The 22919-nt window shown below is 37.9% G+C and overlaps 1 protein-coding gene across 1 annotated transcript in view; it reads right to left on the reverse strand.

Moving 5' to 3' along the window:
- SPDYA (speedy/RINGO cell cycle regulator family member A) overlaps positions 1-22919 on the reverse strand; it is a 32118-nt gene that overhangs the window by 4176 nt on the left and 5023 nt on the right. The window contains exons 4-5 of the mRNA XM_060169600.1: positions 18472-18643; positions 10220-10517 (exon numbers count right to left, since the gene is read on the reverse strand). Coding sequence (XP_060025583.1) covers positions 10220-10517; positions 18472-18643 — 470 coding nt within the window. The remainder of the gene's footprint in view (positions 1-10219; positions 10518-18471; positions 18644-22919) is intronic.

Raw genomic sequence — 22919 nt, forward strand, 5'->3', positions numbered from 1 at the left:
GTGTCAGGGCTTTCATCCAGGGACAGGAAGAAAGCACAGTTCCATTTACAACTGCCCTAAGTCAAGTGCCCCACTTTTCATCCAAAATCCCTCAAAGACCTGCTTTCCTTTTTTTCCTCGAAGCAAGCTGACTAGCAGAGCCCCTTACACCCTGGGTGCACTCTGATTTCCCACTGAAATATCAAAGCCTAAACATAGGGTGTGACTACTTTTGATATCTAAGGCATTAGTTTGAATAAAATATAAGTGCTTCTGTTCTGCTTTCGTTAAATATGTGTTCAAATTATGGTTGGAATTCTCTCCCAGTTCACTCCATACAACCTTTCATCAGGGACTTTGTTCTTTTTTTTTTGTTTAATCTAATTTATTTTTTTATACAGCAGGTTCTTATTAGTCATCAATTTTCTACACATAAGTGGATACATGTGAATCCCAATCGCCCAATTCATCCCACCACCACCACCACTTCCCTGCGGCTTTCCCTCCTTGGTGTCCATACGTTTGTTCTCTACATCTGTGTCTCAATTTGTGCCCTGCAAACCGGTTCATCTGTACCATTTTTCTAGGTTCCACATATATGCATTAATATACGATATTTGTTTTTTTCTTTCTTAGTTCACTTTGTATGACAGTCTCTAGATCCATCCACGTCTCAACAAATGACCCAATTTCATTCCTTTTTATGGCTGAGTAATATTCCATTGTATATATGTAGCACATCTTCTTTATCCATTCATCTGTCAATGGACATTTAGGTTGCTTCCATGACCTGGCTATTGTAAATAGTGCTGCAATGAACATTGGGGTGCATGTGTCTTTTTGAATTATGGTTTTCTCTGGGTATATGCCCAGTAGTGGGATTGCTGGATCATATGGTAATTCTACTTTTAGTTTTTTAAGGAACCTCCATACTGTTCTCCATAGTGGCTGTATCAATTTACATTCCCACCAACAGTGCAAGAAGGTTCCCTTTTCTCCACACCCTCTCCAGCATTTGTTGTTTGTAGATTTTCTGATGATGCCCATTCTAACTGGTGTGAGGTGATACCTCATTGTAGTTTTGATTTGCATTTCTGTAATAATTAGTGATCTTGAGCAGCTTTTCATGTGCTTCTTGGCCATCTGTATGTCTTCTTTGGAGAAATGTCTATTTAGGTCTTCTGCCCATTTTTGGGTTGGGTTGTTTGTTTAATATTGAGCTGCATGAGCTGTTTATATGTTTTGGAGATTAATCCTTTGTTAATTCGTTTGCAAATGTTTTCTCCCATTCTGAGGGTTGTCTTTTTGTCTTCTTTATGGTTTCCTTTGCTGTGCAAAAGCTTTGAAGTTTCATTAGGTCCCATTTGTTTATTTTTGTTTTCATTTCCATTACTCTAGGAGGTGGGTCAAAAAGGATCTTGCTGTGATTTATGTCAAAGAGTTTCTTCCTATGTTTTCTGCTAAGAGTTTTATAGTGTCTGGTCTTACATTTATAAGTCTTTAATCCATTTGGAGTTTATTTTTGTGTATGGTGTTAGGTAGTGTGCTAATTTCATTCTTTTACATATAGCTCTCCAGTTTTCCCCGCACGACTTATTGAAGAGGCTTTCTTTTCTCCATTGTATATCTTTGCCTCCTTTGTCACAGATTAGTTGACCATAGGTGCGTGGGTTTATCTCTGGGCTTTCTATCTTGTTCCATTGATCTGTGTTTCTATTTTTGTGCCAGTACCATATTGTCTTGATTACTGTAGCTTTGTGGTATAGTCTGAAGTCAGGGAGTCTGATTCCTCCAGCTCCGTTTTTTTCCCTCAAGACTGCTTTGGCTATTCGGGGTCTTTTGTGTCTCCATACAAATTTTAAGATTTTTTTGTTCTAGTTCTGTAAAAAATGCCATTGGTAATTTGATAGGGATTGCATTGAATCTGTAGATTGCTTTGGATAGTATAGTCATTTTCACAATACTGATTCTTCCAATCCAAGAACATGGTATATCTCTCCATCTGTTGGTATCATCTTTAATTTCTTTTATCAGTGTCTTATAGTTTTCTGCATACAGGTCTTTTGTCTCCCTAGGTAGGTTTATTCCTAGGTATTTTATTCTTTTTGTTGCTATGGTAAATAGGAGTGTTCCCTTAATTTCTCTTTCAGATTTTTCATCATTAGTGTAGAGGAATGCAAGAGATTTCTGTGCATTAATTTTGTATGCTGCAACTTTACCAAATTCATTGATTAGTTCTAGTAGTTTTCTAGTGGCATCTTTAGGATTCTCTATGTATAGTATCATGTTATCTGCAAACAGTGTCAGTTTTACTTCTTTTTTTCCTATTTGTATTCCTTTTATTTCTTTTTCTTCTCTGATTGCCATGGCTAGGACTTCCAAAACTATGTTGAATAAGAGTGGCAAGAGTGGACATCCTTGTCTTGTTCCTGATTTAGAGGAAATGCTTTCAGTTTTTCACCATTGAGCATGACGTTTGCTGTGGGTTTGTCATAGATGGCCTTTATTATGTTGAGGTAGGTTCCCTCTATGCCCACTTTTGGAGGGTTTTTATTATAAATGGGTGTTGAATTTCTCAAAAGCTTTTTCTGCATCTATTGAGATGATCCTATGGTTTTTATTCTTCAATTTGTTAATATGGTGTATCACATTGATTGATTAGCATATATTGAAGAATCCTTGCATCCTTGGGATAAATCCCACTTGATCATGGTGTATGATCCTTTTAATGTGTTGTTGGATTCTGCTTGCTAGTATTTTGTTGAGGATTTTTGCATCTATATTCATCAGTGATATTGGTCTATAATTTTCTTTTTTTGTAGTATCTGTTTCTGGTTTTGGTGTCAGGGTGATGGTGGCCTCATAGAATGAGTTTGGGAGTGTTCCTTCCTCCTCAGTTCTTTGGAAGAGTTTGAGAAGGATGTGTGTTAGCTCTTCTGTAAATGTTTCATAGAATTCACCTGTGAAGCCATCTGGTCCTAGACTTCTGTTTGTTGGAAGATTTTTAATCACAGTTTCAATTTCGTGACTTGTGATTGGTCTGTTCATATTTTCTATTTCTTCCTGGTTCAGTCTTGGGAAGTTATACCTTTCTAAGAATTTGTCCATTTCTTCCAGGTTGTCCATTTTATTGGCATAGAGTTGCTTGTAGTAGTCTCTTAGGATGCTTTGTATTTCTGCGGTGTCTGTTGTAACTTCTCCTTTTTCATCTCTAATTTTTTTTTTTTTTTTTTTTTTTGCGGTACGTGGGCCTCTCACTATTGTGGGCTCTCCCGTTGCGGAGCACAGGCTCTGGACGCGCAGGCTCAGTGGCCATGGCTCACGGGCCTAGCTGCTCCGCAGCATGTGGGATCTTCCTGGACCTGGGCACGAACCCGCGTCCCCTGCATCGGCAGGCGGACTCTCAACCACTGCGCCACCAGGGAAGCCCATTTCTAATTTTATTGATTTGAGTCCTCTCCCTCTTTTTCTTGATGAGTCTGACTAATGGTTTATCAATTTTCTTTATCTTCTCAAAGAACCAGCTTTTAGTTTTATTGATCTTTGCTATTGTTTTCTTTGTTTCCATTTCATTTATTTCTGCTCTGATCTTTATGATTTCTTTCTTTCCGCTAACTTTGGGTTTTGTTTGTTCTTCTTTCTCTAGTTCCTTTAGGTGTAAGGTTAGATTGTTTGAGATTTTTCTTGTTTCTTGAGGTAGGCTTGTATAGCTATAAACTTCCCTCTTAGAACTGCTTTTGCTGCATCCCATAGGTTTTGGATCGTCGTGTTTTCATTGTCATTTGTCTCTAGGTATTTTTTGATTTCTTCTTTGATTTCTTCAGTGATCTCTTGGTTATTTAGTAACGTATTGTTTAGCCTCTACGTGTGTGTGTCTTTTTTACGGTTTTTTTCCCTGTAATTCATTTCTAATCTCATAGCGTTGTGGTCAGAAAAGATGCTTGATATGATTTCAGTTTTCTTAAATTAACTGAGGCTTGATTTGTGACCCAAGATGTGATCTATCCTGGAGAATGTTTCGTGCACACTTGAGAAGAAAGTGTAATCTGCTGTTTTTGGATGGAATGTTCTATAAATATCAGTTAAATCTATCTGGTCTATTGTGTCATTTAAAGCTTGTCTTTCCTTATTTATTTTCATTTTGGATGATCTGTCCATTGGTGTAAGTGAGGTGTTACAGTCCCCCACTAGTACTGTGTTACTGTCGATTTCCTCTTTTATAGCTGTTAGCAGTTGCCTTATGTATTGAGGTGCTCCTATGTTGGGTGCATATACATTTATAATTGTTATATCTTCTTCTTTGATTGATCCTTTGATAATTATGTAGTGTCCTTCCTTGTCTCTTGTAACATTCTTTATTTTAAAGTCTATTTTTTCTGATATGAGTATTGCTACTTCAGCTTTCTTTTGATTTCCAGTTGCATGGACTATCTTTTTCCATCCCCTCACTTTCATTCGTATGTGTCCCTAGGTCTGAAGTGGGTATCTTGTGGACAGCATATATATGGGTCTTGTTTTTTTTTTTTTTTTTTTTTTGCGGTGCGCGGGCCTCTCACTGCTGTGGCCTTTCCCGTTGCGGAGCACAGGCTCCGGATGTGCAGGCTCAGCAGCCACGGCTCATGGGCCCAGCCGCTCCGCGGCATGTGGGATCTTCCTGGACCAGGGCACGATCCCGCGTCCCCTGCATCGGCAGGCGGACTCTCAACCACTGCGCCACCAGGGAAGCCCTGGGTCTTGTTTTTGTATCCATTCAGCCAGCCTGTGTCTTTTGATTGGAGCATTTAATCCATTTACATTTAAGGTAATTATCGATATGTATGTTCATATAACCATTTTCTTAATTGTTTTAGGCTTGTTTTTTAGGTCCTTTTCTTCTCTTGTGTTTTCCACTTAGAAAAGTTCCTTTAGCATTTGTTGTAGAGCTGGTTTGGTGGTGCTGAATTCTCTTAGCTTTTGCTTATCTGTAAAGCTTTTGATTTCTCCATAGAATCTGAATGAGATCCTTGCCAGGTAGAGTAATCTTGGCTGTAGGTTCTTCCCTTTCATTACTCTAAGTATATCATGCCACTCCCTTCTGGCTTGTAGAGTTTCTGCTGAGAAATCAGCTGTTAACCTTATGGGAGTTCCTTTGTATGTTATTTGTCATTTTTCCCTTGCTGCTTTCAATACTTTTTCTTTGTCTTTAATTTTTGCCAATTTGATTACTATGTGTCTCGGTGTGTTCCTCCTTGAGTTTATCCTATATGGGACTCGCTGCACTTCCTGGACTTGGGTGGCTATTTCCTTTCCTGTGTTAGGGAAGTTTTCGACTATAATGTCTTCAAATATTTTCTCTGGTCTTTTTTCTCTCTCTTCTCCTTCTGGGACCCCTATAATGCAAATGTTGTTGTGTTTAATGTTGTTGCAGAGGTCTCTTAGGCTGTCTTCATTTCTTTTCATTCTTTTTTCTTTTTTCTGTTCCACAGCAGTGAATTCCACCATTCTGTCTTCCAGGTCAGTTATCCGTTCTTCTGCCTCAGTTATTCTGCTACTGATTCCTTCTAGTGTATTTTTCATTTCAGTTATTGTATTGTTCATCTCTGTTCTTTAATTCTTCTAGGTCTTTGTTAAACTTTTCTTGCATCTTCTCGATCTTTGCCTCCATTCTTTTTCCGAGGTCCTGGATCATCTTCACTATCATTATTCTGAATTCTTTTTCTGGAAGGTTGCTTATCTCCACTTCATTTAGTTGTTTTTCTGGGGTTTTATCTTGTTCCTTCATGTGGTACATAGCCCTCTGCCTTTTCATCTTGTCTGTCTCTCTCTGAATGTGATTTTTGTTCCACAGGCTGCAGGATTGTAGTTCTTCTTGCTTCTGCTGTCTGCCCTCTGGTGGATGAGGCTATCTAAGAGGCTTGTGCAAGTTTCCTGATGGGAGGGACTGGTGGTGGGTAGAGCTGACTGTTGCTCTGGTGGGCAGAGCTCAGTAAAACTTTAATCCGCTTGACTGCTGATGGGTGGGGCTGGGTTCCCTCCCTGTTGGTTGTTTGGCCTGAGGCAACCCAACACTGGAGCCTACCTGGGCTCTTTGGTGGGGCTAATGGCAGACTCTGGGAGGGCTCACTCCAAGGAGTTCTTCCCAGAACTTATGCTGCCAGTGTCCTTGTCCCCATGGTGAGCCACAGCCACCCCCCACCTCTGCAGGAGACCCTCCAACACTAGCAGGTAGGTCTGGTTCAGTCTCCCCTGGGGTCACTGCTCCTTCCCCTGGGTCCCAATGCGCACACTACTTTGTGTGTGCCCTCCAAGAGTGGAGTCTCTTTCTCCCCCAGTCCTGTTGAAGCCCTGCAATCAAATCCCGCTAGCCTTCAAAGTCTGATTCTCTAGGAATTCCTCCTCCCGTTGCCCGACCCCCAGGTTGGGAAGCCTGACGTGGGGCTCAGAACCTTCACTCCAGTGGGTGGACTTCTGTAGTATAAGTGTTCTCCAGTTTGTGAGTCACCCACCCAGCAGTTATGGGGTTTGATTTTACTGTGATTGCGCCCCTCCTACTGTCTCATTGTGGGTTCTCCTTTGTCTTTGGATGTGGGGTATCTTTTTTGGTGAGTTCCAGTGTCTTCCTGTCGATGATTGTCCAGCAGCTAGTTGTGATTCTGGTGTTCTCACAAGAGGGAGTGAGAGCACGTCCTTCTACTCAGCCATCTTGGTTCAGGGCCAGGGACTTTGTTCTTAATGCTTTCACCAATTCTTTAGTCCTTAGCAATCTGCTAGAAGACTTCTGTGGCAGCTTATTTTCACTACTGAAGGCAGGATTTCATCAAAGGGGGTAGCAAAGCATCACAGGAATTCAGGTTGTAGTAGAGTCAAACCTGGGTTCAAGTGTCACTCTCTCAGTCATCTTGGGCAAATGATTTAACCTCTCTAAGCCTCTGTTTCCTTATGTACAAAGTGGAGATACTAGTATTTACCTTGGGGTTGGCTGTGAATATTAAGTGAGGTTATGAATGTAAAATCCTTAACACATTGCATGGAACATTTTAAATATCTAGTAAATCTTACCTGTTATGAGGATCAAAGACTGTAGGCAAAGGGGCTAGGAGAGAGGGGAAGGATGCTAAAAGGAAACTCTTATCATTTAGCCTATGATAGACCCTATTTACTTTCAAATATGAGTGAACAAATAAAAATGCTTGGAGGTGTTACAAGGGAAGAGACTATACTGTCAGTCAAATTTGTTCAGTGATTACTATGGCCAGGGAATGGAACAGAAATAGGCAAGACCCCTACCTTCAGGAGTCTTAAGAGTCTAGTTTATCAGTAAAACTTCAGTAGCCACTGCTAATCTCATAAGAATGTGGTAAAAATAAATAGGTGAAACTCTGAAATAATGTGAGTCTCATTATAGAATTAGAGAGAACCATAAGAAATCTGCCAGTCCCATCTTCAGATGGGTGAAAATCTGGGACAAAGGCATTATAAGAAGTAAAAAGGATCACTGCTGGTAGAATGTCATTCTGGTTCTGTTTCAAATCAAGAAATGTCAGAGAAGTACTCAACCTTTATAAATAATAATTTAAATGAAAATTAGGGTGTGGTTGACAAAGTATTTCCAGTTCATGCGATTATTTTCAAATTAATATAAAATACCATTGTTCAAAACCACTTAAATCCCAACAAAACAGAAATATGCAAATAAATTGTGGTACTTATAGCATGTCATGACTAAAAATCAGGTTTTCAAAGACTAAATAATGACATCGGGAAATGCTTTATGGGAAGTGAAAAAAAAGCAAGCATAGATACATTATGGTTCTATTTTTGAAAATAGAAATAGAAAAGTGTATAGTATTACAAAGCTATAGTAACCAAAACAGTATGGTATTGGCATAAAAACAGACACGTAGATCAGTGGAACAGAATGGAGAGCCCAGAGATAAACACACACATATGGTTAATTTATGACAAAGAAGTCAAAAATATATTGGGAAAAGGTAGTCTCTTCAATAAATGGGGTTGGAAAAACTGGACAGCCACATGTGAAAGAATGAAACTGGACCACTATCTTTCACCATGCACAAAAATTAATTCAAAATGGATTAAAGACTTGAATGTAAGACCTGAAACCACAAAACTCCTAGAAGAAACAGTGGGTAAGGTCCTTGACATTGGTCTTGGCAACTGTTTGGATTTCACACCAAAAGCAAAGGCAACAAATGCAAAAATAAACAGTGGGACTACATCAAACTAAAAAGCTTCTGTACAGTATAGGAAACCATCAACAAAATGAAAAGGCAACCTACCAAATGGGAGAAAATATTTGCAAATCATGTATCTGACAAGGGGGTTAATATCCAAAATATATAAAGAACTCATACAACTCAACAGAAAAAAAAATCCAATTAAAAAATGGTCAGGGCTTCCCTGGTGGCTCAGTGGTTGAGAGTCTGCCTGATGCAGGGGACACGGGTTCGTGCCCTGGTCCAGGAAGATCCCACATGCCACGGAGCGGCTAGGCCCGTGAGCCATGGCTGCTGAGCCTGCGCGTCCGGAGCCTGTGCTCTGCAACGGGAGAGGCCACAACAGTGAGAGGCCCGCGTACCGCAAAAGAAAAAAAAAAAAAAAATGGGCAGAGGAAATGAATGGACATTTTTCCAAAGAAGACATACAAGTGGCCAACAGGTACATGAAAAGGTGTTCGACATCACTAATTAGTAGGGAAATACAAATTAAAACCACAATGAGATATCATCTCCCACCTGTTAGAATGGCTGTTAAGAAATAACAAGTGTTGGTGAGGATGTGGAGAAAGGGAACACTTGTGCACTGTTGGATGCAGCCACTATGTACAACAGTATGGCGGTTCCTAAAAAAGTTAAAAATAGAACTACCATATGTTCCAGCAATTCCACTTCTGGGTATTATCTGAAGGAAACAAAATCACTATCTTGAAAATATACCTGCACACTCACACCTATGTTCAGTGCAGCATTATTTGCAATAGTCAAGACATGAAACGGAAACAACTTAAGTGTCCATCAGTGGATGAATGGATAAAGAAAATGTGACTATCTTTTTATCTATCTATATCTATATATCGATCTATATCTATCTATATCTATATATAGATATATCTTAAAAAAGAAGGAAATCCTGCCATTTGTGACAACATGGATGGAACTTGAGGGCATTGTGCTAAGTGAAATAAGTGAGACAGAGAAAGGCAAATACTGTGTGATCTCACTTATAATATGTGAAATCTAAAAAAAGCTGAACTCAGGACTTTCCTGGTGGTCCAGTGGTTACAAATCCACCTTCCAATGCAGGGGACATGGGTTCGATCCCTGGTCAGGGAACTAAGATCCCACATGTCACGGGGCGACTGAGCCTGCGCACTCTGGAGCCTGTGCACCACAACTAGAGAGAAGCCTGCCCGCCGCAACGAAGAGCCCACACGCTGCAACTAAGACCCGACACAGCCTAAATAAATAAATATTAAACAAAAATTAAAAATAAATTTAAAAACCTGAACTCATAGATACACCACCAAATGGTGGTTGCCAGAGGAGGCGGGGAGAGCGGGGGGAGTGGGTGAAGGTAGTGGAAAGTACAAATTTCCAGTAATAAGATAAATAAGTTCTGGGGATATAATCTACAGCATGGTGACTGTAGTTAACAAGATTGTATAAGTTAACAAGATTGTGTATTTGAGAGTTGCTAAGAGAGTGTATCTTAAAAGTTCTCATCACAAGAAAAAAAACCATAACTGTGTGGTGATGGATGTTAACTAAATTTATTGTGTTAATCATTATGTTATACACCTAAAACTAATACAGTGTTATATGTCAGTTTTATCCCAATTTTAAAAAGTGTGTAAAAGAAACCAATAGTTAATTACTGATAAAGCTGCATGGTGAGATTACAAGTAAATTTATTCTCTTCTTAAAACTTCTTTTGAATAAAATAAACATTTCAAAGAAAATGCTTCAGGCTCTTAAAATACTTGAGATATATGGTGAATTAGGTTTCAGTTTAACAAAAGTCACATTAAAAATCTCTTAGTGTAGGTAAGCTACCACAAAACAATACCAAGACAAAAAGTAGTACTTGAAAAGGGGAAAACTTTCAATACTACTTTAACTCATATTGTTGTAGTATATAAATAATTATGTCCTCCTGCCTATAAGGACTACTGGTCAATAGATAACTTGGATTTATTAATAACATTCATAGATCTAATTCTGACATATCTCTTAAGTCATACCTTGAAAACAGCTATAAGCTTGAGAAGGATCAACTATTATGTCCATTGGGAATGAGTTGTGTGATTCCTGAGAATGTTTCTCCACCACCTCTACTGTATCACTGGATGAAGATGATGATGAAGACAATCCCAGTCTAACGTATCTTCCTTTTCTACCACAGAGTGAACAATCTACCGGTGTGGCACTAGGTCCCCGGGGCAGTTGAACTTCATCTCTGTGGTAGTTTCTAACAGCTCCACTGTGATGCACAGAGCGTTCTCGTTGCCATATATAATGGGTTGGAGCAATGGCCATAACCTATGGTGGAAAGCTTTCTTTTAGAATTTTAATAAGATTTTAAAATTTAGTAAAATTAAGAACAAAAATTATAAATCAAGAACAAGCTACCTGTAAAACTAGATCTAAAAATCTGTCACCGATTTTTTTTTTTTTTTTTTTTTAGAAAAAAAGCATTTCCAGATAAGGCAATATTACCTATAAAGTGATTCATTGCTTGAATCCGTAAGATAATAATTGACAAAGTATTTAAATTATTTCAAAGAGGAAATAGAACTGAAGCAAACTTCCAGGTTTTTCAATTCTGGATATTATAGGTTTGGGAAAAATAATACAGTTAGTCCAAAACAATACATAATTCTCTGGAATGTACTGGGTTGAAAACAATATTTTTAATTGAGGTTTCCAGCTATGTATGTTAGGCTAATCTTAACATGTTTGCAATCACAGCAAGAGATATGGTGAATGAAAACACAGGTAAGGTGCTTAACCTCCTATTAACCTTCCTATTCTCTTGTCTGTGGTATGGAGAGAATAATGGTGTCTATTGCAGAGGGTTGTTGCAAGGATTAGATGAGGGATTATTCAGAAAGTACTCAAGATTCCACACTACCTCTCAGGCATTGTTCTCTAAGGTCCGTTAGAGAACACGCTGCCTTTAGAGTCAGGATAGACTTAGTTTCTTATTCTGGCTCTGCCACTTCCTAGTTGTATGATACTTTGCAAGTTACTTAACCTTTCTGAGCCTCAATATCTTCATATGGAAAACTGGGGATACCATCTGCCTCATAGGATTGTCCTGAAGGTTAAATATGTGTAAAATCCTTATCACATAGTAAACATCTGGCGAATGATAGCCATTTAAGACAAGCTAGCGAAGTGTACCTACCTGCTGACCTCATGGTGTCTAAAACTTCTAAACAGAATGTTAGAATGTTACTTCTAAGCAAAAATGTTTAGTTGCAGTTATCAGTGACCCAAGGTAAATGAGAATTGTAGAATTTGAGAGCTAGACAGTGCTTTTAAAAAAATTATTTTATTCAAGTATCTAGACAAAATTATTATTCAAAAAAGACAGTGCTTTATTAATTGCCTAGACGAGTGATTTTCAAACTGGTTTGAGGAGCCCTAGGCTTCACAGACAACATTAGGGGTCGCAGGGGGGGGCTAAGGGAAGACACAGCAGGTGGAGGACCTCAATTTGGGGGATTGTGTGTAAAATTTTGTTTGGAAAGAAGGCTTTTGCTGTTAAGAATGAAAACCTTAAAACCCCCAGATTAAAGCTGATTCCCTCAGAAAATAGGGTTATTGTGCCTCCCCCAAGACAATGCATAAAGAATACTAGCAACCCTAATTTTTCAAGTGTACTTTAGGATTGGATTTATTTTATAATCTACTTCTTAAATCCTTCAAAACAGTTTTCAACCAAAGACATGTAATAAAGTTATATATCTTTTAAAAGGTAGAAGTAAATAAAGATATTAACTCTAAATATACACATTTCTATGCCAATGTAAAACTAGGTGCAGAGATACCCAAGGTGAGGAAGTAGAATATCAAATTTTCTTATTCCTTCCATATTTATCTACTATTTTTCTCAATATTTCTGTTTTTATTGCTCATGTCTGGAATGTCCTTTCCCTTTATTTGTCTTAGTATTTCTTTTCCTTCAATGCCCAACATAAGTCCCACCTTTCTAGAAACTCCAGCTTTCAGATTTTCTTGTTTTATTATTAATGCTATATTAGGACTCAGCATGTAAATGTTAGCACTCAGATGTACCTTTTTTTTTTTTTTTTTTTTTTTTGCGGTACGCGGGCCTCTCACTGTTGTGGCCTCTCCCTTTGCGGAGCACAGGCTCCGGACGCACAGGTTCAGCGTCCATGGCTCACAGGCCCAGCCACTCCACGGCATGTGGGATCTTCCCGGACCGGGGCATGAACCCGTGTCCCCTGCATCGGCAGGCGGACTCTCAACCACTGCGCCACCAGGGAAGCCCCAGATGTACCTTTTTATGCATGTAACCTATTCTGCCAAAAGCCCCCTCTGGACAGGAATAGTTTCTCATACACCGCTTTCAAATGCCTTCTCCACAATATTATGCAGTCATTAAATATTTTTTAATGATAGATGAAAATATTTAAGAATTAGAGGCCACTAACATTAGGAGCCTTCAGCAATATGATTTTTGTAGGAATCCTATATAGCAAAGTCTAGTGAAAAGAGCAGAGGGAAATATGAAGTAAAGGGCACAATATAGAAGATTTGGTACTGTTCTTTTTGCAATAAGCTAGACATCGTAGTCTCTCCACATGTTAACCCACCTAGAAAAATGCATGCACACTTACCTATTATGCTATTTAATTCCTGAGATAACATAATAGATATAAGTGCACTTTCTAAACTAACCAACATAAGAGATGGAGGCTAGATGTCAGAGAAAACAGAACACTGGGAAGCCATTAGATGTGAAGTCAAGTTCTGGCTCTGCCACTTAACTGATATATGATCTTGAGTAAATCTCAACCTCCTTGGTCCTCACAAGTATTTTTGTAAGGATAAGAAGATAATTTATATGAAAATATAAATTTGTAAAGCACAATGCAAGTGTATAGTATAATTACTGTAAGCCAGTTTGTGGCTACTATCATAACTTGAGTTTATTTTAGGATATGTGACTAAAAAATGGGTTGACAGTATGCCAGTACTGGACTCTTAATAACAAATGCATAGAAAACTAAATTTCTAACAGCATGTCTTGCTACTATAATGCAGCAAACTTCAGGGCAAGGATGATGTAATACTTCTTTATAATAAACCTCCACAACACTGAACTTAGTGTCTTACTCATAAATTAGCTGTTAAATGAATACTTAAGAGAACAGGATAAAATCTACTAGGTAATTTCTTTTTCTGTACACCAACATGATTCAAATGTACCTGGTTGGAACAACCAAAAAAAAAAAGATCTTATCTTTATCTAGCTTATCTATCTGGATAAGGGTCAGTGCTAGGTGAGCTCGGTAAAGAATTATTTTTTGGAGGGCTTCCTTGGTGGCGCAGTGGTTGAGAATCTGCCTGCTAATGCAGGGGAAACGGGTTCGAGCCCTGGTCTGGGAGGATCCCACATGCCGCGGAGCAACTAGGCCTATGAGCCACAAGTACTGAGCCTGCGCGTCTGGAGCCTGTGCTCCACAAGAGAGGCCGCGATAGTGAGAGGCCCGTGCACCGCGATGAAGAGTGGCCCCCACTTGCCACAACTAGAGGAAGCCTTCGCACAGAAACGAAGACCTAACACAGCAAAAATAAATAAATTAATAAATTCCTACCCCCAACATCCAAAAAATAAAAATAAAAGAATTGTTTTTTTAAATTTTATTGATTTTTGGCTGCATTGTTGCTGCACACGGGCTTTCTCTAGTTGCGGCGAGTGGGGGCTACTCTTCGTTGTGGTGCACAGGCTTCTCATTGCGGTGGCTTCTCTTTGCTGCAGAGCACGGGCTCTAGGCATGCGGGCTTCAGTAGTTGTGGCACATGGGCTTAGTTGCTCCGCGGCATGTGGGATCTTCCCAGACTAGGGCTCGAACCCATGTCCCCCACATTGGCAGGCGGATTCTTAACCGCTGCACCACCAGGGAAGCCCAAGAATTGTTTTATAGTTTTGTTTATTTAAAAAAAGTTTTTAATCAAGTATAGTTGATATACAATGTTTCAGGTGTACAGCAAAGTGATTCAGTTATATATTTTTTCAGATTCTCTTCCATTATTGGTTACTACAAGATATTGAATATAGTTCCCTGTGCTATACATTAGGTCCTTGTTGTTGTTTGTCTTCACAGATAAGAAGGTATGAAAAAGAATCAGAAGCTTTAAGTTCCATTCATTCTGTCAGTCAGCTATATTTACTGAGCGCCTACAAGTCAGGCACTGTTACTGCATTCCTCTCTCCCTTCATCCCTAGGCAACCACTTTCTGTCACTTTGGATTATATATTCTTTACAGTTGATATAAATGAAACCATACAATATGTGGTCCTTTGGGGACTGGCTTCTTTCATTCAGCATAATGTTTTCAGGGTTCATCCACTTTGTAACATGTATCAGTACTTTATTCCTTTTAATTGTCAAGTAATATATCATTGTATAGATATTTTGTCGATCCATTAATTAGCTGCAGGACATTTCGACTGTTTTCACAACTATTGACTATTATGAATAAGGCTGCTTGCTATGAACATTCATGCACAAGTTCTTGTGTGGACATAGTTTTCATTTCTGTTGAGTATAAAACTAGGAGTGGAATTGCTGGGTCACATGGTAACTCTGTTTAGCATTTTGAGGAAATGCCAGACTGTTTTCCAAAGCAACTACATGATTTTACAATCCCACCAGAAGTGTATAAGGATTCCAATTTCTCCACATCCTTACCAATACTTGTTATTGTCTGTCTTTTTTTAAAAAAAATTATAGTCATCCTAGTGGGTGTAAAGTGATATCTCCTTGTGTTTTTGAGTTTGCATTTTTCTGATGGCTAATGATGTTGAGCATCTTTTCATGTGCTTTTATGCCCATCTGAATATCTTTTTTGAAGAAATACATATTCAGATCCTTTGCCCTTTAAAAAATTGGGTTGTCTCTTTAATACTGAGTTGTAAGAGCTGTTTATATATTTTAGATATAAGTGCCTTATAAAACAGATGATTTGCAAAATTTTTCTTCCAGTTTGTGGGTTGTCTCTTCACTTTCTTAATGGTGTCCTTTGAAGAACAAAAGTTTAAAATTTTGATGATGTCCATTTTATCTATATTTCCTATTCTTGCTTGTGCTTCTGGTATTATATCTAAGAAACCTAATCCAAGGTCATGAAGATGTAACCCCTATGTTTTAAGATTTTTATAGTTTTTAGCTCTTAAATTTAGGTCTTTGATCCATTTTGAGTTAGCTTTTTATATATAATATGGAGTAGGGGTCCAAGTGCTTTCTTTCGCACGTGGACATCCAGTTGTTCCAGCACAATTTGTTGAAAAGACGATTCATTCCCCACTTAATTTTCTTGGTACCGCCAAAAGTCAACTGGACTCTTCAATTTTTATTCCATTGAGGGAGTTACTACTCAGTATAGGGTGGTAAAGAACGGTTTCTCTGACATGACATTTAAGCAGAGTCCTGAATGAAGTGAGGAAGTGAAGCATATGAATTTCTGGGGGAAAACATTCCAGGTAATATGAATGGCAAATGCAAAGACCCTGAGATGGGAGTGTCCTTGGTGCATTTGAAGAATAGCAAGTAGGCCAGAGTGGTTGCAGTGAAATGAACAAGGATGGGAGATGAAGTGAAAGAGATAAAGGAGGAGAGTTGGCAGACCATGTGGATCCAGGATAAGTACTTTGTGTCTTTTACTCTATGTGAGATGGGAAGCCTCTGGAGGCTTTTGAGTAAAGGAGACATGATTTGATTTTCTAAAAGATTTACTCTTTAAATCTGCTATGAAGAATAGACTATAGGGAAGAAAGATTGTAAGGGAGACTATTTGGAAAGTTATGACAATAGGTGAGGCAAGAGATGACAATTAAAGTAGGGTTTAGTGGTGGAGGTGGTGAGAAATGGTAGGATGCTGGATTTTCTTTAAGGTATAGATGTGGGAGAAAAAAGTCTAGGGTGACAGTTTTTTGGCCTGAACAACTAGAATGATGAAGTTACTATTTATTAACATGTGGAAGATTGCAGGAGGAGCAAGTGTAGAGGTCTATGTGGGGGAATCAAAAACTCAATTTTCAGCATGTTAAGTTTGAGCTATCTACTAGATAATGAAATGTAAATTAAAAATTGGATATGCAGATCTGGAATTAGGAGAGAGATCTGTTAGTTCTCAGTGTTGAAGCCTTGAGAGACTAAACTTTTCTGTAAATCCCACTACACAACTGACTTTCCAGGTGTCTAAAACTTTGTAGTCTCTTACACATACACCATTAAGCCACATAACTCTCTGTCTCTTTGTCTGGTGCCAGCAGCTGAGGTAATTCCAGCTCCAGCAGAATAAAGTTGTTGCAGTTAAAATGCTAGTCATTGTATTTTAGGAGTGGGTAAGCAACCTGCCATGAGGAAGCATTGCCTATCCCGGCCTCTTCTGCCTCCAGTGCCCCCTCCCTGTACTTAGCTGAGTGTTCTACAGGGCTTGAAGCATTTACTTTGAAAAAATCAGAGTGTTCAAATAAGGCCCGCTATCACATCAAGGATGGCAACAAGTGCGCAAATTACCCACTCCTCACCTAGGGAGGTAGTGACAAAAAATAACAAGACAGGACTTTTTCAATGCCCTGTAATTGGAATGAGTCCTTTAAATTCCTTAATGAGGATCCATTAATCTGGGGAGGTGGGTCATACATACCTAACTTTTCATATTTTTCTATTGAATATAATCTTGTAAAGACTTGGCCTGCTGCACAGTCCTCTAAGTTATTTCTGAATCCTTGCATTTCCCCCAACATTCAACAATCCTAATCCACAAATATGCATAACTGCAACATCTTCATCTCATTAATATAATTAACAAGGTTAATTCTGGGCAGAGTTCTGTGACACACCTCTGAAGTCTCCCCTCAGGTCTGACACTAATCCATTAATTTGTTCCTTTGGCCTGTAGTCATTAAACTAGATATGACTTCTTTTTTTTTTTTTTTTTTTTTGGCTGCGTTGGGTCTTCGTTGCTGCACGCGGGCTTTCTCTAGTTGCAGCGAGTGGGGACTACTCTTCTTTGCGGTGCGCGGGCTTCTCATTGCGGTGGCTTCTCTTGTTGCGGAGCACGGGCTCTAGGTGCGCAGGCTTCAATAGTTGCAGCATGCAGGCTCGGTAGTTGTGGCTACATGGGCCCTAGAGCACGCAGACTTCAGTAGTTGTAGCGTGTGGGCTCGGTAGTTGTGGCTCGTGGGCTCTAGAGCAGAGGTCCCCAACCTTTTTGGCACCAGGCACTGGTTTCATGGAAGACGATTTTTCCACTGGTGGGGGTGGATGGTTCAGGTGGTAATGCGAGCAATGGGGAGCAGCAGACAAAGCTTCGCTCACTCCCCCACTGCTCACTTACTGCTGTGTTGCTCAGTTCCTAACAGGCTGTGGACCAGTACCAGGGGTTGGCGACCCCTGCTCTAGAGCGCAGGCTCAGTAGTTGTGGCGCATGGGCTTAGTTGCTCCACAGCATGTGGGTTCTTCCTGGACCAGGTATTGAACCTGTGTCCCCTGCATTGGCAGGCGGATTCTTAACCACTGCGCCACCAGGGAAGTCCCATATGACTTCATTTAATTACAGCATTATCTAGCCCACATTTACCAAACTTCTTTGAACTAGTACTGCCTTATAGTGATCATTGCCTTCCATTTAATTTTCTACTCCAAATTTTTTTAGTTTGAAACATTAACTTTCTTTACTGAAAACCAGAACATTAGATAAAATAATCTTTTAACTTTTAGTGTCTTTCTGCTTTATATTAATAGAATCTGGCATCAAGGAAACTTTATGTATGCTTTATGAAAAGAGGTATAGTTTTTAAACTTATTTTATACCATGTAGTTCACATTTAACCTTGGGAACTTGAAATTTTGATACTTTAACAGAAATTATTTAATGGAAATTATTATTCAGCTCCAATGTTATTACCATGATGTATTTTGGAATGTGCATGCTATTCTTTCCCAATATACTGGTGATCTTTTTAGAGAAACACTCTAAAATAAAAATACTTTCTACAGAACTAGGCTGCTCTGAAAAACAGAAATGACAATTTTTAATTATTGTGGTATAAAATTAAAACATCAACATTGTAATATAAAAGTTGTACTCATGGTAATCATCAAGGTTAATGGTTTACACTTCATATACAAAAAAAAAGTGAAACATTAGAAGCACATTAAAAAACATAAAAGGAAAACTACATAAAGAGAAGACAGAGATTATATATATAAAATGCATGTAAAAATCTTACCTCCTCACAGCATCGCCGGCTTACAATAGCCCTATAGTCAATTCTATCCCAGAGTTTGTCCCTTAACTTTAAGAAATCAGGGAATAATTTTCTCCAGTTTTTCCCTAAAGCCCATGGAAAAATTTCATATTTGGATTCTTCTTCATCTTCTTCAACTGTATTGGCCAGATACCTAGCAAAGAAGACCAACAACTCAAAAAAGAAATGGGTAAAGGACAGGAACAGACAGTTCACACACACACACACACACACACCCCAACTTGTTTATAAACACATAAAAGATGTTCAACCTTATGCATGATTAAAGAAAGGTAGGTCAAAAATAGAGATACAGTGAATTTTACCTTGTTGAGTTCTGGATACTTTTATATTCCTATCAATCTTGAGCTTTGCTCTGGGATGCAGTTATATGGAAACGGTCTGATCCTTTCAAGTCTTGCTTTCATGATTTGTTAGGTGGATCTGGAGCAATGTTCAGTCTAGGGCTAATTTCTCCCCACTAAGGCAAGACGTTCCTGAGTACTGTACTCAGTACTGAATTACTCAGTGTGAATTATAAGTTTTTTCAGTCTGGCTGGTGGGAACAGGCACTATTTCCAGCCCTGGGTGAATGTTAGTCACTGTGTTCCCTCTATTCTTACGGTTTTTCCCTACACTCAAATACCTGAGGGGGAATTAGGCATGCATAAAAGCAGGAAAACCGGACAGATAAGAAGAATCATCAGTCAATCAAAACTGACCCACATGATAGAAGTAACAGACAAGGATACTAAAACAGTTATAATTATTCCAGATGTTCAAAAAGATTAGACACATTGAAAGTGTACCTCTAGAGATGAAAACTATGTGTACAATGAAAACTACATTGAGTGGGGTTAACAGCAGATCAAATTTTGCAGAGGAAAAGAATTGTGCATTGAAGACATAGCAATATAAACTATCTAAAATGAAACACAGAAAAAAGGAAACAAAAATAATGAACAGAGCATCAATAAGCTGCGAGACAACTTTAAGCAGCCTAATAAAGGTGAAATTGCAATCCCTAAAGGGTGGTGGCTGGACAGAAAAAACATTTGAAGAAATAATGACTGAAAATTTTCAAAATTTGATGAAAACTATAAACCCACAAAGAATCTCAGTGAACTCCAAAGCACAAAACATGAAGAAAATTATACTAAGGCATATCATAATTAATTACTTAGGACCAGTAATAAAGAGAAAATCTTAAAAGCAGTCAGAGAGAAAAAAAAAAGACATGTTAGCTAACACAGGAACAGAGATAAGGATGGAGCAGATTTCCCACTGGAAACAATGCAAGCTCCATAGATGACTTTCTAAGAAAAACAGGCGACTCACAATAAAAAAAATTACAAAACATACAAGGGAACAAGGCACCATGAACAGAAACAGTCCCTGAAGTGTGAAGATACTGGAATTAAGAGACAAACACCCAAGAAAAGGGGGTCTTAAAAGCAATCAGAAAGGAAGGCAAATGATCCCAAGTGGAAGGTTTGAGATGCAAGAAGGAATAGTAATCAAAGATATATAGATATATGGGCAAATCTAAACAAATGTTGAATTTATAGAACAACAATAATAATGTCTAACATTTTGGAGGGCATCAGGTAGAACTAATAGAATTGCAAAACAAGAGAATAGAAGTTGGTTAGAGTGATTAGAGTTAAAATGCTTAAGGGTCTTGTAATTAAAAATAACTAGGGCAATTGCTAAAAGAATAGATATAGAATGTAAGATTTCCAAACATGTAGAGGAAAAAAAGGTGTCAAAAGTAAAAATATTAAAATCTCAATCAAAAAGAAGATTAAAATGGAGGGGAAAGAAGAAAGAAAAAAATGGGACATACACAAAATACACAACAAGATGGTAGGAAAAAATGCAAATATATAAGAAACAATAGAATATTATTCTGCAGTGAAAATGAAATGAACTATAGCTACATGTATCAATAGAAATGAATCTCAAAATAATATTATAAAGCAAAAGAAGAAAGTTACAGAAGAATGATAATGGTAATTATGGTGTATAATTATTTTATTATATAGCTCCCAAATAGGAATAACCAAATAATATATTATTTAGAGGTATATACATAGAATAAAGAAAAGTAAGAAAATGATTACTTGTGGAAGGGAGGAGGCTCTAATTGGGAAACTGTGTGCTGTGAGTTTCTAAGATTCTGGCAATGTTCTATTCTTGAGTCATGGGTACATGAGTATTTGTTTTGCTTCTATTCTTTTACACACACATATGTATACATTCCATATACTCTTCTGTAAATATTTCACATTAAAAAAATTTTAAAGGCACAGAAGTGTATAGTACATCTCTATTCATGTAATATACACACTGGTTCATATATAGAAAATTATTCTAGACACATACATATGAAACTGTTAACTGTCCTTGAGGAGGGAGGTCAAGGTCTTGAGATATGAGGAAGACTTACTTTTTTTTTTTTTTTTTTTTTTTTGCGGTAGGCAGACCTTTCACTGTTGTGGCCTCTCCCGTTGCGGAGCACAGGCTCTGGACGCGCAGGCTCAGCGGCCATGGCTCACGGGCCCAGCCACTCCGCAGCATGTGGGATCCTCCCGGACTGGGGCACGAACCCGCGCCCCCTGCATCGGCAGGCGGACTTTCAACCACCGCGCCACCAGGGAAGCCCCCAAGACTTACTTTTAATTGTATACCTTCCTATATATATTTTTTAACCATGTGCATATTCATATTTAGTTACATTAATATAAAATGAGTACGTACATATTTTTATCCTCCCTTAAAATAACTATTTTAATATTACCTTATATTACATTATATATATATATATTACCTTATTATAAAGCACCTCATTGTTAAACCCATTCAGTTATATGAGTCAAATCATGTCCTTTGTGAAATTACATAAAGTAATTTCTCACTTAAGTATCCCTGAGAGTTCTTAGTAAACTGTAGATAGAGCTGGAGGTTGGCCCCTTTCATGCTTGCAGATTAATGAAAAATCTATAATGGACTATGGTACTCCAGTATCAGGACATTATTATTCTATTCTATATTAACAATTTTTCAGCCTCAAGGTAATGAAATATCTGTCTCTTACACATGTAAGTTGTCTTCTAATTTGAAATAGATTTTTCTTGGAGCAGAGTCCATTTCTTTTGCATAGGGTTAATTATGTTTATTCAAATAAAGAATTAAGAACCTCCTATGTCAGCCACTGAAGTATGCAAAAAAAGTAAGATACACATTCCTTGCCCTTAAGGAGTCTACAGTCAAGTAGAAAAGGCAATCAAGTATGAAATAAATACATAACTGAAAGAGGATATAGGAAAATGAAAATAGAAGTTCAGAGTGTTATAAGAATATATAGAAAGGAAAAGGAGTTGAGTTAGAACTGTGGCTGAGAAAATATTTAATGAGAACTATTGAGTGAGGTTATATCAAAAGAATGATTAGATATAAAAATGTAAATTATAATTCATGTTACTTTTCATATGGAGCTTATAATACAACATGCAACGCAACCTGACATGCTACTACACAGTGTAAGCTAACACAGTGCTTTGCTGGTAATAACATTACAAAACTTGTCAAATCCAATTTGGGGCATCTGGTAAGATTTAAATAAAGTTTCTTTTGGTTTGTTTTCAATTTTCACGTGAGAAAAAAACTATAAAATAGATATTGCATCAACATACAGATATAATACTAAGAGACACGTAAACAGCAGCTTAGTGTTAAATGGCTGAATTTGGCCATTGGCAAGTCACACCTGAATTTGCTGATTAACTTTTGTGACCTTGGAAAGTACTTAATCTTCCTCAGTTTCAATTTCCCCATCTGTAAAATGGAGATAATTAAAAAAAATGTATCTTATAGGGAAGATTAGACGAGTTTATAGAAAACATTTTTGTGGTACCTTGCACATATCAATATTAGCTAATACTATTATATTCCCCCCCATTTAGCAATCATCAACTCAAATTTTATATTGAGTTCATATTTTCCTATGCATGGGGAAATGTGTCTGCTGAAAACATGCAGAGATAATTTCTTCTAGTCCTATTTCTTGAATCACTCTTTGATTCTGAATTAAACAGACTTTAAATAAATTCTTCAGTGCTAACGGTTGTTGTGGTATTCAATTTAAATATTTTTATATGTAGTTCCCTAGTTAGGTACTTAAAATTATATTCATATATTCCAAACTGCAGCATTATATCCAGGTACTAGGTAGAAAAGGTTTTGATATTGAGATGTCTAGAGCATTTTCCACAAGCTGTTCAGTGTAAAAGGGCAATAATGATAATTTTTACTATACATTACATTTCAAAGAGAATATTCTGGCTTTTAAAAAAATCTCTAAGTCCAAAAGAGGAAAATTTGGGATAATTTATGTGGAACACTATATAAATTATGGAAATGTGAAAGGT

This window comes from Lagenorhynchus albirostris, chromosome 13 (assembly GCF_949774975.1).
Source record: "Lagenorhynchus albirostris chromosome 13, mLagAlb1.1, whole genome shotgun sequence".
Lineage (NCBI taxonomy): Eukaryota > Metazoa > Chordata > Mammalia > Artiodactyla > Delphinidae > Lagenorhynchus > Lagenorhynchus albirostris.